The sequence below is a fragment of the Mercenaria mercenaria genome, chromosome 15, assembly GCF_021730395.1.
Source record: "Mercenaria mercenaria strain notata chromosome 15, MADL_Memer_1, whole genome shotgun sequence".
NCBI classification, from domain to species: Eukaryota; Metazoa; Mollusca; class Bivalvia; order Venerida; family Veneridae; genus Mercenaria; species Mercenaria mercenaria.
The window spans coordinates 17825555-17841216 of record NC_069375.1 but is presented as its reverse complement, the minus strand read 5'-3'; the positions used below and the strand labels follow the sequence as shown (position 1 = coordinate 17841216).

The 15662-nt window shown below is 34.9% G+C and overlaps 1 protein-coding gene across 2 annotated transcripts in view; it reads left to right on the top strand.

Moving 5' to 3' along the window:
- The window catches only part of LOC123548991 (C4b-binding protein alpha chain-like), a 42349-nt gene that overhangs the window by 3019 nt on the left and 23668 nt on the right, over positions 1-15662 (top strand). The window contains exons 2-10 of one of the 2 annotated variants that reach the window (XM_053524670.1): positions 2486-2559; positions 3932-4085; positions 6295-6465; positions 6801-6971; positions 7067-7237; positions 7647-7817; positions 8121-8291; positions 8727-8897; positions 9190-9360. In XM_053524670.1, the coding sequence (XP_053380645.1) occupies positions 2486-2559; positions 3932-4085; positions 6295-6465; positions 6801-6971; positions 7067-7237; positions 7647-7817; positions 8121-8291; positions 8727-8897; positions 9190-9360 (1425 nt within the window). The remainder of the gene's footprint in view (positions 1-2485; positions 2560-3931; positions 4086-6294; positions 6466-6800; positions 6972-7066; positions 7238-7646; positions 7818-8120; positions 8292-8726; positions 8898-9189; positions 9361-15662) is intronic. The other variant, XM_053524671.1, reaches the window with a different exon arrangement.

The window sequence follows — 15662 nt, the reverse complement described above, 5'->3', positions numbered from 1 at the left end:
TTATTAAGCCATAAAGCAACAGATCGAAGACAGGTTCATGATTTGTTTTCAGAAGAATGAATATACAAACACATTTAGTTTGTCGTAAACGTCGTCGTAAATCGTCACGTTAGCTTCCGGTTGGACATGCGCATATACAAATATGAAGGTAACCTACCTCCTTAAATGTATATAATTTAACACAATATCTTAAGCATTGTAATAGAATATGGGGTTCCTTTTTGGCTCATCTGATTTTTTGCCCGATTATACGAAGTATAAGGGTGCTATCCTACTCGACCAGGCGTCGGTGTCTTTCCGCGTCCCAACTTTGGTTAAAATTTTTGTTTTTTACACTTTCTCTTTTTTCTATTTATCTCTGTAATTACTTAATGGATTTGATTCAAACTCAAAATAGTTATTCCTCATCATCACCCACATCCTCTGACTTAAGGGTCATAACTATGGTACCAATATTTTGTGATTTGTCCCCCTTTTCACTTAGATTTTCAGGTTAAAGTTTTGATGCACTTTCACTCTATCTGTGTTATTACTGAATGGATCTGATTCAAACTTAAATTAGTTGTTCAACATCATCACCCTCATCATATGAAGAAAGGTGCATAACTCTGGTACAATTTTGTCATGAATTATTCCCCCTTTTTACTTAGAATTTCAGGCTAAAGTTTTAAAGCACTTTCACTCTATCTCTGTTATTGTTGAATGGATCTGATTCAAACTTAAAATAATTGAATGTTCAACATTATCACCCACATCATATGATACAAGGTGCATAACTCTAGTACATTTTTTCATGAATTAAGCCCCTTTTACTTAGAATTTAAGGTTAACTTTTTCATGCATTTTTACTATATCTCAGTTTTAATTATGAAATGCATATTTAATTCAAACTTGAAGAAGTTGTTCCACATCATCACCCACATCATATGACACAAGGTGCATAACTTTTGCACCAATCTTTAATGAATTATGCCCCCTTTTTGCTTAGAATATACTTATATAGTGTTTGATACACTTAATCTTTACCTCTCTTATTACTTAATATTTTTGACTCAGGCTATTGTGCAATATCTTCATCTACCATTGGAATTACTCTTGTGACAGCTCTAGTTTCCTCAGATATGCCAAGTTTTACTATCCAGCATCGAAATAGTCGGGCGCGCTGTCTTCTGTGACAGCTCTTGTTTGAAAATTATTGTTATCACTTGATCGTCATCGGCGTTGGCGTCTGCGTCGGCGTTGCCTGGTTAAGTTTTATGTTTAGGTCAGCTTTTCTCATAAACTATCAAAGCTTTTACTTTAAAACTTGCAACACTTATTCACCATTAATAGCTGACTCTGCACAGCAAGAAACGTAACTCCATTCTGCTATTTTACAAGAATTATGGCCCCCAAGAAACATAACTCAATCCTTCTTTTTGCAAGAATTATGACCCCTTTTGGGCTTAGAAAATATCAGATTTCTTGCTTAAAGTTTGCGTTTAGGTCAACTTTTCTTATTAATGGTCATCAAAGTCATTGCTTTAAAACGTGGAGCAGTTATTCGCCGTTTAAAGCTGCAAGTACAGTAACTCTACCTTGTTTTTTGCAAGAATTACGACCCCTTTTGAACTTAAAATATTATGGGTATGACAATATTTCTATTATACAGAGACAAAAAAAATCAGATGAGCATCTGCACCCGTAAGGCAGTCCTCTTGTTTTATTTCAGCATGATTTCATGGTAATATATGTACCGATACTTATATTTACTTTTGAAACAATGTACTGCATAACACATGTATAATTCGATTTTATTTATATTTGTGAGTTCTTATTACAAGTCGCTTTTACATACTTTTAATGAATAAAATGCCTTCTCCCACAATTTACCACACTTGGAGCAATGACTGTCTACCACTGAGTACTAGTATATCTTGCTTTGTTTAGCGTACCTTTTATTTCACCAAAATCTACGTTACATTAACACTTAAGATTGACAAACTTTTCAAAGTTCACAATGAGTATTAGGTTACAGTGCTTAGTTAACAAGCATCTTAAAATGACTTTTGAATAATTCTTTATGTAAATTACTTTATATTGCATTCTTTCACCAGATGCAGCTTATTGGTACATACGTTACTTAATTAGAGTATGTCCTTTGTGCATTTAAACTCTCTGTTGATAGAGAGTGAGTGGCGCAGAAGTTAGCAGACTGGGCTACAGCGGTCCGGGTTTGATTCAAGGTTGCGGCTGATATCCCGACCAGTGTTCAGTACTGGTACTTTTTTCAGCACTATCATGATACTGGATGTTTTTATTTGGTTTTCGTTTCATGCAAATGTTACTTTTTAAATTGATTCATACATGCACAAATGTATAATCCTATCAATAGGTTAATGATGTTCTGTTACAAATTTTTCAATATAGTGTCGTCTGGTTTCGGAAGGTTGTGAAAGAAGGTTGTCTTTGGGCAGTAGCTCACGACATTTATTGATATCTGCAGGTTGTACACTGTCTGATGATCCACGATATACTTACACGGACAATGATGGTTTTGACAAAGATCCAGGCTCATTTGTATGTACTTTGTACTTGTAGTACTCTTTAGTTCCTGTATTATTAGTAGTTTAATTTCATTTAGTTTTACATTTGAATTTATTTCATGATTATTGTTATACTTTCATAACGCAAGGTTTAGAATGCAATTTATGTATATGTCGAATGTCAATAATATCTACTAAGGTATAACCGGGAGCAGTTTGATCAGCTATTTATTATAATAAAGCTTTGCTCATATATTCCCTCTTGAGGACACTGATAGTCAACCGGCTGATGTCTTTCCGCCTGCGGAAACAAATAAACACATTTCATGCAGTGGATTAAGATACATCTTGTTTCTGTGCATAAATATCATGTCACATATTAGATCTAATGTGAAAAAAGATAAAACTCGACTCAATGATTAGTTAAATGAATTGTATGAAATCATTTGTTCATCACATATAACTGTTCATTATGCTTATTTAAAGGGATTTTCTTTAATTTAAGTAACTTTAATAATAATATCTGGTGTACGCTACCTTCGTGCTGTTGTGTTTGTCAAACGGGACACACAGGGGGCTTCTACAAAATGAATTATGAGTTTCAGTTCTCAAGAACCGTATTTGGTCGCGATTACTCGCACGTCGTCTCCATTACGCATCCTAAAGTAATGCATTACAAACATACGCGGATAAATGTGTGACATACTTCGTTTCAAAACTTCCTACAACAATTACTTTTATGATATGTTACTTTTAAAAATTGTGCAAGAAAAAAATCCTTTAGCTTTAAACCCCAAATCTATCTTACCTACACTGAGGCAAAGGCTAAATATGAGCGTCCACGATCTACGTGCTTATCTAAACGTCATTGGCAATATTCTTTGGCGAAAAAAGGCAGTTATCGCAACGTATCATTTTAAATTTATCGCCACCAAACACACCAGGCCTTTATCTCATCATTTTGAGAATACCGCCAACACCAATACAATAGGGAAAACACCTATGTAATTTGTATTAATTGCGAATAATGGACACTTAACATAATATAATCGGTTTCTTCTTGAATGACATTTTAAAAGGTGTGATTGTATCTTGGTAGCTGTTTACTAAATCTAATGAGTATAGATTTACAGTTAAAAACAAAAACAAAATTGGTTTAAGAATTTGAAGTTCAGCATTAGAAAGAAACAAAACATACGTTTTTGCTTTGGGAATGCTTCCTTTTACGGGTGGTAGTTTTATAGGGGAAAAAGCCTAAGAAATTCAGGACAGAACTGCTTTTTAAATTGTCCTAAGGCATTTACAAAATAGATTATTTATGTCGATCTCACGTATATCTGATGGAACTACATTGAACTTATTTTTGACATTTACACGAGGTGAACTTGTTTATATCGATCTCACAGATTTCTGATGGAACTACATTGACAGTAGCATGTACAACACTGGATTTCTATGAGTATTACACGAATTATGATTACGATTATGATAACAATTCAACATCAACGATAACTTGCACGAACAACACGTTATCTGATTTTGATCTAGATTGTCCTGAAGGTAAGCAGAACTTTATTAAGTCAGATATGTTGTCATAAGTCTAAGACAAATTTTACTACTAAAATTATTTTGTAGCACATAACGCAGTAAAGCAAAACAATAAGTTACAACCTAGTTCGAGCCTGTGTAGAAAAATAAAAAGTGTTATGCTGGTGCATGCGTTTTAATACCGACTTTAGCACAAGTATTTTAGGGATTTACTCCATGATCTTGAATATCAGAACGTTTTGTGTCAGATTGAGTGAAACGGTGGTCAAAGGGTTTCAATGTTACAAAGTGAAGAAGTCGAACTGGGACTCAAAGCCTGTCAGTTGAGAAACCGAGCCGTCTGGCAACTGTAAATCTAATCCGACACCGTGTCTTCAATATATGTTAAGGACTAATGCACATCTATCCTTTCCCGCTTGTTTTTCTATGTGATTTGTCAGATATGATACATTATATAACGTTGTTAGATCATTGAATAAACATTATGTCCATTAGTCTGAAAGGCGTTACTGCTTTAAGATTTAGTGTATCATAATTACCTTATAAGATTACACTCTTTCTGCATTATTATGGAAGAAAAGCATTTCCATCAAAGTTTAAATATTACACTATACTGAAGAAGTGTGCGAGATCAATTTGGAAGTATTAAAGGTAGCGGAAGGTTAATTTTGACTGCATTGTGTTATACTAGTTTCAATGTATGAACCGTAACCTGTAGTGTATTCATAGGTATCAGAGCAGGGAGGTGGAGTTGGAGAGAACCACCTTTTGAGTGTATATATCTTTCCTTCTTATTGATAATGCGATAGGTATTTAGTCTTTTTTTTTTTTTTTTTTTTTTTTCTTCTTCTTATTGATAAGAATATTAACTTTATCATAAAAACTTACTAGAACATGAAATAATCGTTGATGCTGCAACAAAGATCTAGCATCATAATAAAAAAATTCCTGCTCAAAGCAATCTCTTTTTTTCCAAGGCTAATTTGAAATAATAAAACTTAAATCGAGAGTAACTGACCACCATATTTTTAGTGTTCAAATTTTCTTAATTCCGTTTTGCCATGTACAAATTTCAATATTTTCATGCGGAGGACGCCCAAATCCATCTCATACACAACGCGTGCAACACGTTTTAAAAACAAAAAATGACCATTTTGTTGTAAACAGGTCTCAAAAAGAATGACTAAAACAATGAAATAACATTGATATTATTGATATTTTTTTAATTTTTATGATGAAATAATGTTTGTCTCTGGTGATAAAATTGCTAAACATATGATGACAGACATTTATTCCTATTTTAACCTAGATAACTGTGGGATTTAGCATTTAAAATACCAGATTTTACAGGATATGGTTCACTATATCGCAGTCTCCGCCAACTTGCCCCGCAGCTTTAAAACAAAATCCTACACATACATACAAACAAACAAACAAACAAACAAACATACATACTACTGAGTATATTTGATACAGGGCGCACCGAAAGTACCAACCTGAAAAAGGCAAGCATATATCATGGAAAGCCTAGAATTCAGACCGCAGGGCATTTTAAATGAATTTTTCTGCTCTTGCTACGCTCGAAAACCTGGAATCAGTAGTTATATATTAAGTAGAAGTCCAGTAGACTGCTGTCTCTTAGTTAATATACAAGATATTTTGTTTGATCTCCTTTTCTTTTCCCACCAGACTGCTTGTACCTTTAATTAAGTCTAAATAGTTATGACATTCATTTACCTTAAAGCAATCATTAAAAACATAGGTGAACTTTATCAAACATTTTGCTCGAATTTACATCAGATAAGCCACACAAGTGTGTATAGAGTAGCATAACTACCGATAACGTCCGAAGACCTGGGCCTGCACATGATTTTCAAAGGCTTGATTTATTATATTAAAATCCAAAAAGGGAGATATCTCCAGATATATATTAAAAATGAACCAGAGTTACATGTAACGTTCATTATTTTTTCCCTGGAAGCATTCTCCCAAACCGTTCTAATTTATCCATCGACATCCAGTTTTGGATGGCTATCTCCCTTATGACTCATTTATGTTTTAGGTGTCAATCATATAGTTTTTATATACAATGTATATATCATTTTATAAAGTAATTTAAAGGTATAACTTATAGTGGTCAGTATATTCTTTTCCGTTAAAATTTGTACACAATGCGACAATGCAGATACACCTATTAAATGTTATTTATTTGTACTTTTAGGCTGCACACTTCCGAATAATGCAGCAACTTACAAAGGTCAAGGAACAACATTCGGTCCTGGAGAAACTTTAAACAACTTTTTTTGCGGCCATGGTTATGTTCTGTCATCCAAAACAGGAATGACATGTCGACATGATGGAACTTGGTCAGAAATTGTTACATGCATTAAAGGTATATTTTGTTTATGATACCATTTAAGGTGAAGAAAAAAGCTAAACAGTGCGAAAACAAAAGAATATAATATATTCAGTAATTTGCAATATTAGCTTGCCCACTTCCAAATCATGAAGCAAATAAATATCAGAGAACAACTTGCAGCTCTAAAACATTAAACAACTGTGACTGCGATATGGTCATAAAATTGAATGACGTGTCGACATGATGGATCGTGGTCAGAAATTGTTGCATGCATCAAAGGTATATTTTGTATTTATATCGTTTTAGACGAAGAGAATTATTAAGCAGTGCGGAAAAAAAAATCAATGCTATTTATTTACATTGTTTAGGTTGCACGCTTCCAAATCATGCAGCAAATTCTAAAGACCGAAGAACAACTTTCAGCCCTGAAGAAATTTTAAACAACTTTTATTGCAATCAGGGTTATGTTCTATCATCACAAAACGGAATGACATGTCGACATGATGGATCATGGTCAGAAATTGTTACATGCATTCAAGGTATGTTTTGTTTCTTATATCGTTTCAGATCAAGAAAAAATAGCAGTGCGAAAAAAACAGATATTATAATAAATATTATTTATTTGCCCTTTTAGTTTGCACACTTCCCAATCATGCAGCTAATTCTAAAGATTGGAGAACAACTTTCAACCCTGGAGAAACTTTAAACGACTTTTATTGCGATCAGGGTTATGTTCTATCATCACAAAACGGAATGACATGTCGACATGATGGATCATGGTCAGAAATTGTTACGTGCATTCAAGGTATATTTTGATATATAAATCGTTTTAGATTAAGAAAAAAAAGCAGTGTGAAAAAAAAACAATTAGATATATTTATAGGTTATTAGCCTTCTATTGGGATATATGCACGATTTCTGCGCGGAAATATTGCGCGACTTTAGGAGCGCAATATTTTTTCGCTAAAGAACGCATGCATATTTCCCGATGCAAAGATGATAACCTTTTTATTACATACGTATCTATACGTATAAATGCAATGTAAATATTATGAATGTGTTTATTAACCTGAATAAGATTGACAATTAAAGCATTAGAGAAATTGATGCATGCATTAAAGTTATGTTTTGTTTCTTATATCGTTTCAGGTAAAAAAAAATAGCAGTGCGAAAAAACAAATATTATAATAAATATTATTTATTTGCCCTTTTAGTTTGCACACTTCCCAATCATGCAGCTAATTCTAAAGATTGGAGAACAACTTTCAACCCTGGAGAAACTTTAAACGACTTTTATTGCGATCAGGGTTATGTTCTATCATCACTACACGGAATGACATGTCGACATGATGGATCTTGGTCAGAAATTGTTACATGCGTGAAAGGTATGTTTTGTTACTTAAATCAATTTAAATAATAAAAAAATTAAGAAGTGTGAAAAAATAGTTTGAATATTATTTATTTGCACCTTTAGTTGAAGAAGCTTTAAACAATTTTCATTGTGATCAGGTTATGTTCCATCACCATAAAAAAGAATGGTATGTCGGCATGATGGATCACGGTCAAAAATTGTTACATGAATTCAAGGTATGTTTTGTTTCTTTTATCGTTTCAGATGAGAAAATAATTAGGCAGTGCGAAAAAAAAAACATTGACATATATTAAATGTTATTTATTTGCCCTTTTAGTTTGCATACTTCCCAATCATGCAGCTAAGTCTAAAGATTGGAGAACAACTTTCAACCCTGGAGAAACTTTAAACGACTTTTATTGCGATAAGGGTTATGTTCTATCATCACAAAACGGAATGACATGTCGACATGATGGATCATGGTCAGAAATTGTTACGTGCATTCAAGGTATGTTTTGTTACTTAAATCGTTTTAGATTAAGAAACAATTAAGTAGTGTGAAAAAACAATTAGATATATTTTTAGGTTTTTAGCTTTCTATTGGGATATATGCACGATTTCTGCAGCGGAAATATTGCGCGACTTTAGGAGCGCAATATCCGTTCGCTAAAGAACGAATGCATATTTTCCGATGCAAAGATAATGGCCTTTTTATTACAAACGTATCTACACGTATAAATGCAATGCAAATATTATGAGTTTGTTCATTAGCCTGAATAAGATTGACAATTAAATCATTACTGCAACACACATTAAATTAATATTACGTTATGAAATTCAGGCGTCAGTGTATCGAAAATATTGACATTTCATGTACCATTGTAACTTAACGGGGAATAGAAACGAATATGTAATAATAAATTTTATTTATTTACATTTTTAGGTTGCACACTTCCAAATCATGCAGCAAATGTTAATGATTGGAGAACAACTTTCAACCCTGGGGAAACTTTAAACAACTTTTATTGCGGTCAGGGTTATGTTCTGTCATCAGAAAACGGAATGACATGTCGACATAATGGTTCATGGTCAGATATTGTTATGTGCATTCAAGGTATGTTTTGTTACTTAAATCGATTTAGATAATGAATAAATAACAAGTGTGAAAAAAATACTTTAAATATTATCTATTTGCACTTTTAGTTGAAGAAGCTTTAAACAATTTTTATTGTGATCAGGGTTATGTTCAATCACCATAAAAAAGAATGGTATATCGGCATAATGGATCATGGTCAAAAATTGTTCGATGTATGTTTTGTTTCTTTTATCGTTTTAGATGAGAAAATTATTAAGCATTGCGAAAAAAACATTGACGCATATTAAATGTTATTGATTTTCCCTTTTAGCTTGCACACTTCCAAATCATACAGCAAATTTTAAAGATTGGAGAACAATTCTCTTCCCAGGAGAAATTTTACACAACTTTTATTGCGATCAGGGTTATGTTTTATCATCACAAAACGGAATGACATGTCAACATGATGGATCTTGGTCAGAAATTGTTACATGCATTAAAGGTATGTTTTGTTTCTTATATCGTTTTAGATTAGAAAATTAGTAAGCAGTGCAATAAAAAAACATTGACATATATTAAATGACATATCGATAAACTAGTTTGCCCTTTTAGTTTTCACACTTTCAAAATTTACAGCAAATTCTAAAGACCGGATAGCAACTTTCAGTCCATGAGATATTATCATGATTCTAGACGAGCTCCTTGACTATGATAAATTATTTGTTTTAATTTTAATGTTTTAGATTGTGAATACAGCCAGTCTATATCCTAGGTGCAATATCATAATCTCATGCTATCCAAAATTTTACATTGCAGATTTTAGGGGTATTATCAATCAATGTCAAATCTTGACCTTAGCCTAACTAATACAGATCTAATACTGTCCTATGTTTATGTAGCTCATTGAAAACATCTGGAAGCAGGAAGCTTGATATTCCAGTGGTCAGTCCAGATGAAATATGTAATAGATTCATGTTCTGTATTGTAACAGGAGAAAAACATAGAAATTTGAAAGTGTTATATTCTGAAAAATGCGGAAATAAGCTAAATTCAATAGCAGGGCGTTGTACTTGTTCAATGGCAGAGATTACTACTGTTTTGTTTTCCAATATTGCATTGATCTTACAAGTTATTTGAACTTGCGTGGGCAGTGTTGCATTTTCCATTACTGCTCATGAACAGACTCAATCAAACAATCAAACCGAGTCTGCAATTTTCACTGTTTGCATTGTTCTCGGTGCTTCCGAGGGATCTCCTTTTCAGATTATATTTATCATAAAGCCATTAGTAGTGGGGGGCGAGGGAAGTCATTTAAAGTCAACTGCCGAGGAGAATTTATAGTTTAAGAGCTAATGACTTGTAAATGCGATCATAAGGTACCGGCGGTAACGTTTTACAATACTTCTCCTTCTTATATAACTGAGCCAAATATACTAAAACCACTGGATTGATTCTCGCACGGTTTTATTTAAAGGTTTTACTAAATCTATACATGAAGATCTCTATTGACGCCAAAACGAAAAAAAAACACTTTTAAAATTCTATGAAACCACATTAGCTGGAGCTAAGATATTCTAAGGTATACAACAATACCCCGTGGTCAAAAGTGACCTGACCGCCTCTGAGTCAGTTAAATGACCCTTGTATCAAAAGCGATCTGCCTGTTAGTCAGTTTCTAAATAGACCTACTAGTATGTAGAAACGACCTAAAAATATTCTCTGAAAGTACAAATAGTTGCATCTAATAGACCTATATCAGTATGTTGAAGAAATGACCATTTGTCTATTAAAACAGAACTTAAGCTAGTAGGGCCAATAGAGCATTATGCCTTCACTGGTGGTCTGTTTTTTTTTTTGTTATGCCCCCACTTTTTTTTGGGGGGGGGGGTGGCATATAGATTTGCCCTTGTCCGTCCGTCCGTCCGTTCGTCCGTCCGAGAATGTTGTGCCGTGCCTAGCAAGTATTCGACATAGAGACACAAAACTGTACAGGGATGTTGGTCAGCATGTGTAGTTGTGCACCTGGGGTTTCGCGTCCGGATTCATCCAGTCATGTAGGAGTTATGGCCCCTGACTTAGTAAAAATATTGGTCATTTTAATGTTGTGTCGCGCATAGCTCCAAAAGTATTTGACCTAGAGTCACCAAAGTTTACAGGAATGTTGATCAGCATGTGCAGTTGTGCACCTTGGGTTTCGCGTCCGGATTCATTCAGTCGTGTACGAGTTATAGCCCCTGACTTAGTTAAAAACTTGCCATTTTAATGTTGTGTCGTGCATAGCTCCAAAAGTATTTGACTTAGAGTCACCAAAGCTAGTAGAGCCAATAGAGCATTATGCTTTCACTGGTGGTCTGTTTTTTTATGTCCCCACTTTTTTTGGGGTGGGGGGGCGGGTATATAGATTTGTTCTTGTCGTTCGTCCGTCCGTCCGTGCGTGCGTCCGTCCGTCCGAGAATGTTTGTGTCGTGCCTAGCTCCAAAAGTATTCGACATTGAGTCACAAAACTATACAGGAATGTTGATCAGCATGTGCAGTTGTGCACCTGGGGTTTCGCGTCCGGATTCATTCAGTCGTGTAGGAGTTATGGCCCCTGACTTAGTTAAAAATTTGTCATTTTAATGTTGTGTTGCGCGTAGTTCCAAAGGTATTTGACCTAGAGTCACCAAAGTTTACAGGAATGTTGATCAGCATGTGCAGTTGTGCACCTTGGGTTTCGCGTCGGGATTCATTCAGTATTGTAGGAGTTATGGCCCCTGACGTGGGAAAAAATTTCATTTTAATGTCATGTAGTGGGGGCATCTGTGTCCCATGGATTTTATATATTTATACACGAGCATTTTTGTGTTTTACATGCCATGCCTTTTTGTTTCCATTACGTGTGTAAGACATTCACCTGGAGGGGATTACTTTTATTTACACTGTCCCGTGTCTTTGGAACATGGTTGGGGTAATAGTGAGGTTGGGTGCGCACCATAAACCGGTTTAAGCTCCCCAGTGGTGTTTTTGCCACTGACCGTTCCAAGGCGGTGCCCCACTGTGTTCCTTTGTTTGTTCGTTTTGTCCTGATGTGTTGGCTTTGTGTGTGTGTGTTTGTGTGTTCCTTTGTTTTTTCGTTTTGTCCTAATGTGTTGGCTGTGTGTGTGTGTGTGTGTGTGTGTGTGTGTGTGGTGCACGCGTCTGCGTGCTGTTGGTTTAGTTTTGAGGAGGCTGCGTTTTTGGTGCGTGGCGTTCCCTGTTTGATATTTGTCTTTGTTTTTTATTTTCATAACTCCACAAAAAATACTAAATCCATTTAACGTTTTAAAATCAGATATAGTAAAAGTAAAGTATTAAAATGTGAAAATGTTATTATTTTTTTTTTTTGCAATTGCCAATTACAGAAACGTTCTATAAACACTGATTGTCCGAAAACTAGCAAAGTTTTAATAAAAGCGATGTTTTGTGATTTATGTCAATAAAATAAAAGTGTGTTGGTTTATCTTGGCTATTAGAAGTCACTAGATTTACAAACGAAGAGTACAAGTTATTATTCTTTAGAAACATTTTAAAAGCCCCTATGTAATTAAATCATCATGTTCGTATAAACATTGTTGATTCATTTAACCGTGTTCACTTAATTACAAATTTTACGTTTTGGAAATATTTCAATTTCGAAAAAAAACTGCATTCTCTGTGAATAACATCGGGGTAACATAGTATAGTGGTTGTACGGAGGTTGTTGTTCTGAAAGGTTCATTTATTCTATGTTACGCGTACGGCGGGCAGTAAACCTAACCAGTGTTCCTTTATTCTGTATTCTTAACAAGTAACTTCCAACTTCACCACATCACATAAATCAGATGTGGAAAACAAATGATTTCAGAAACGTCCCTTCCATTCCATACCCTGGGATCGAACTTATAACTCATAAATCTGCGCCCCTTCTACTGAGCTAAGCTGGTGAAGTAAAAGAAGGATAGAAAGAAAGCAGCGGTTATGATCGAGACCCGCTGTAACATAACAGCGGTTGACTATTAAAAATGTTGCCATTATCTATATGGGCGACTCTAGAATCGTAATTTTATACGGAGGACTCGCGGCTTAAATTTGCGACCCATGGTTTCAAATTTACAAGATATTAGGATTTGTACGAGTACGTGTATATGTGAAAGGTTTCATCTTTTATTTCAGTAAGCATCTGAGGTGTCAGAATACAGAATGTAGCATTTATCAAACATTTTAGAAGTACATTCATTGAAATTTCATAAGGATACCCTCACGCGTATATGTAACTTTGGGAAAGTATTGAAAACCTCTCTTATATTGTGATTACGGTACTTTAAGAAGTTATGAGCCGCGCCATGAGAAACCCAACATAGTGGCTTTGCGACCAGCATGGATCCAGACCAGTCTGGTTTGGATCTATGCTGTTCGCTAATGGTTTCTCTAATTGCAATAGGCTTTGAAAGCGAATAGCATAGATCCTGACCAGACTGCGCGGAAGCCCAGGCTGGTCTGGATCAATGCTGGTCGCAAAGCCACTATGTTGGTTTTCTCATGGCGCGGCTCTTGTGATTTATTTCATATAGGGCTTGAGGTATAAAATCTAAAAATAATGACAAATTAACTCTTACCGGTAAATATATTATTAATATTATTATTATACCAGATTTATATAGCGCCCTTTTCATGATAAACACGTTCAAAGGCGCTTTACGTATACTGCAGCCACACAGGGCGCGAAATCATCCTCTACTAGTACAGACACAGAGCGATCTGACCAGAGGGACAGAGTGAGATAAAGCCCCCAGAACAGACAGAGAGAACTTTTCAGATACCAACGTGTCCGGCTAACTTAGCCTAGCTCTTTTTGAATAGACAGTCTGGTTCTTTAACGTGCCCGGTGTATAGCACCGATACACGCGAAGCCGTCTTTCCTAGGAAGAACCAGTACAGGCCTCTAGTTAGGTGGGATACACTCAAGAGCATCTCCGAAATTTCCAGTGTCTGGACCGGGATTCGAACGCCGGACCTCTGGATTGACAGTCAAACGTGTTACCACTAGACCACCGGCCAAAAATCTGCCGTTAAAGTATGTGAACATTTGCGTGGAGTGAGTAATTAACAAGCCAATAGCAACTAATTTTATTGTCAGCTGTTACATGTGTAAGACTGGAGAAGTAAGAAACGAAATTGTAAAAATGTATGACATTTGGATATGCGTTCGTGCATGCTTAGTGATAATATCAAGGAAAACAAGATACAAACAATCTTTACTCACATGTAGGGGCGGCAAAGTCAATGATCATGCGTCTGAAATCAAAATCTTTAAACTATTTAAACTTACCGTTTAATATGATATTTTACAATAATAATATATCCAGGAACATGCTGAATTTCTTATTAAATAAAATGGCGAAACCGAACCCTATAACTTCAACATAGGCACATTCCATTTACTTGATTTTTTTTGTTGGTTACTATTTTAAATGCGTTTATTTAGTTATAATTATTTAAAACTAACAATTTCAAGTAAAATGCATCAAATAGGCAGAACTACTGATTATTTTCATTTTTACCGTTTCCGTGGGGATAAATTTTGTATTTTTCAAAAACTATGACATTTTTCGAACAAAATCGTTATAGATTATGAATTTAGTTACACAATGTGTAAGGCATTAGCAAATACATGGAGTTTTGTGCAACTGCAAAGTTTGGTGTCCATTTTGACGACCATCTTGGATTTCTAGGAGGGCAATCACCCTCAATTTCCTTGCATTTCACATAACCACCTACACTATTCTACAAAGATTTTAGGGTACCTCTCATGCACACAGTTCCCTCCTCATATACTGTAGTACAAATAAAGATACATTTATCTATGTAATGTATTGAACGGAAAAGCTATTAATAGTAGCACTGTCTCTCATAAAACGAGAGGTAAAGCAATCCAATCTTGATAATTTATTTAAATAGCTAAACTCTTTGTCCACACATGATATAAAAATGAAAAACAGTCTAGTAAAACACCCTTTTCTGGGTACTAACCAAAACAAAAAATATTTTCCATATCTATGAAAAGGCATAAGCAACTTAGGTTTAGAAGCTGCTGCTGAGTAAAATGTATTAAAGCTACCAAACAAATAGCATATCTGTCATTGTTTTCATAAACCATTGTATATTTTGTGATTGGGTTTGACATTTCTAAGGCAAACCATGGCTCTTGCTTGTATTTCGCGGAGTCTTATAATCAGTTTTACACTTCAAAATTAACAGTCTTGCTTATAACCCTATGCACCAAAATAAATAATTTAAAGTTTTACCTCACAGTTTAATGACTCTTCAGACATACAAAACAGAACGTTAAATCAAGTACCTTAACTAGTGTTAAGAGCGAAAATTCCAATTCACACATAAATTGAAACGTAAAATTAGCAGAATAATTTGAAACAGCCAGAAAGTTAACATTAATACTTGTAAATAATTGAGGCATTGTAATTAATATATACTTAAATACTTAAATTCAATAATTAGCTTCGTTTGATTTAATGCAAGATTCTTCTGGGCTTTTAAAAGAACATATATGAGCCGTGCCATGAGAAAACCAACATAGTGGGTTTGCGACCAGCATGGATCCAGACCAGCCTGTGCATCCGCGCAGTCTGGCCAGGATCCATGCTGTTCGCTAACAATTTCGCCAATTCCAATCGGCTTTAAAAGCGGACAGCATGGATCCTGACCAGACTGCGCGGATGCGCAGGCTGGTCTGGATCCATGCTGGTCGCAAACCCACTATGTTGGTTTTCACATAGCGCAGCTCATATA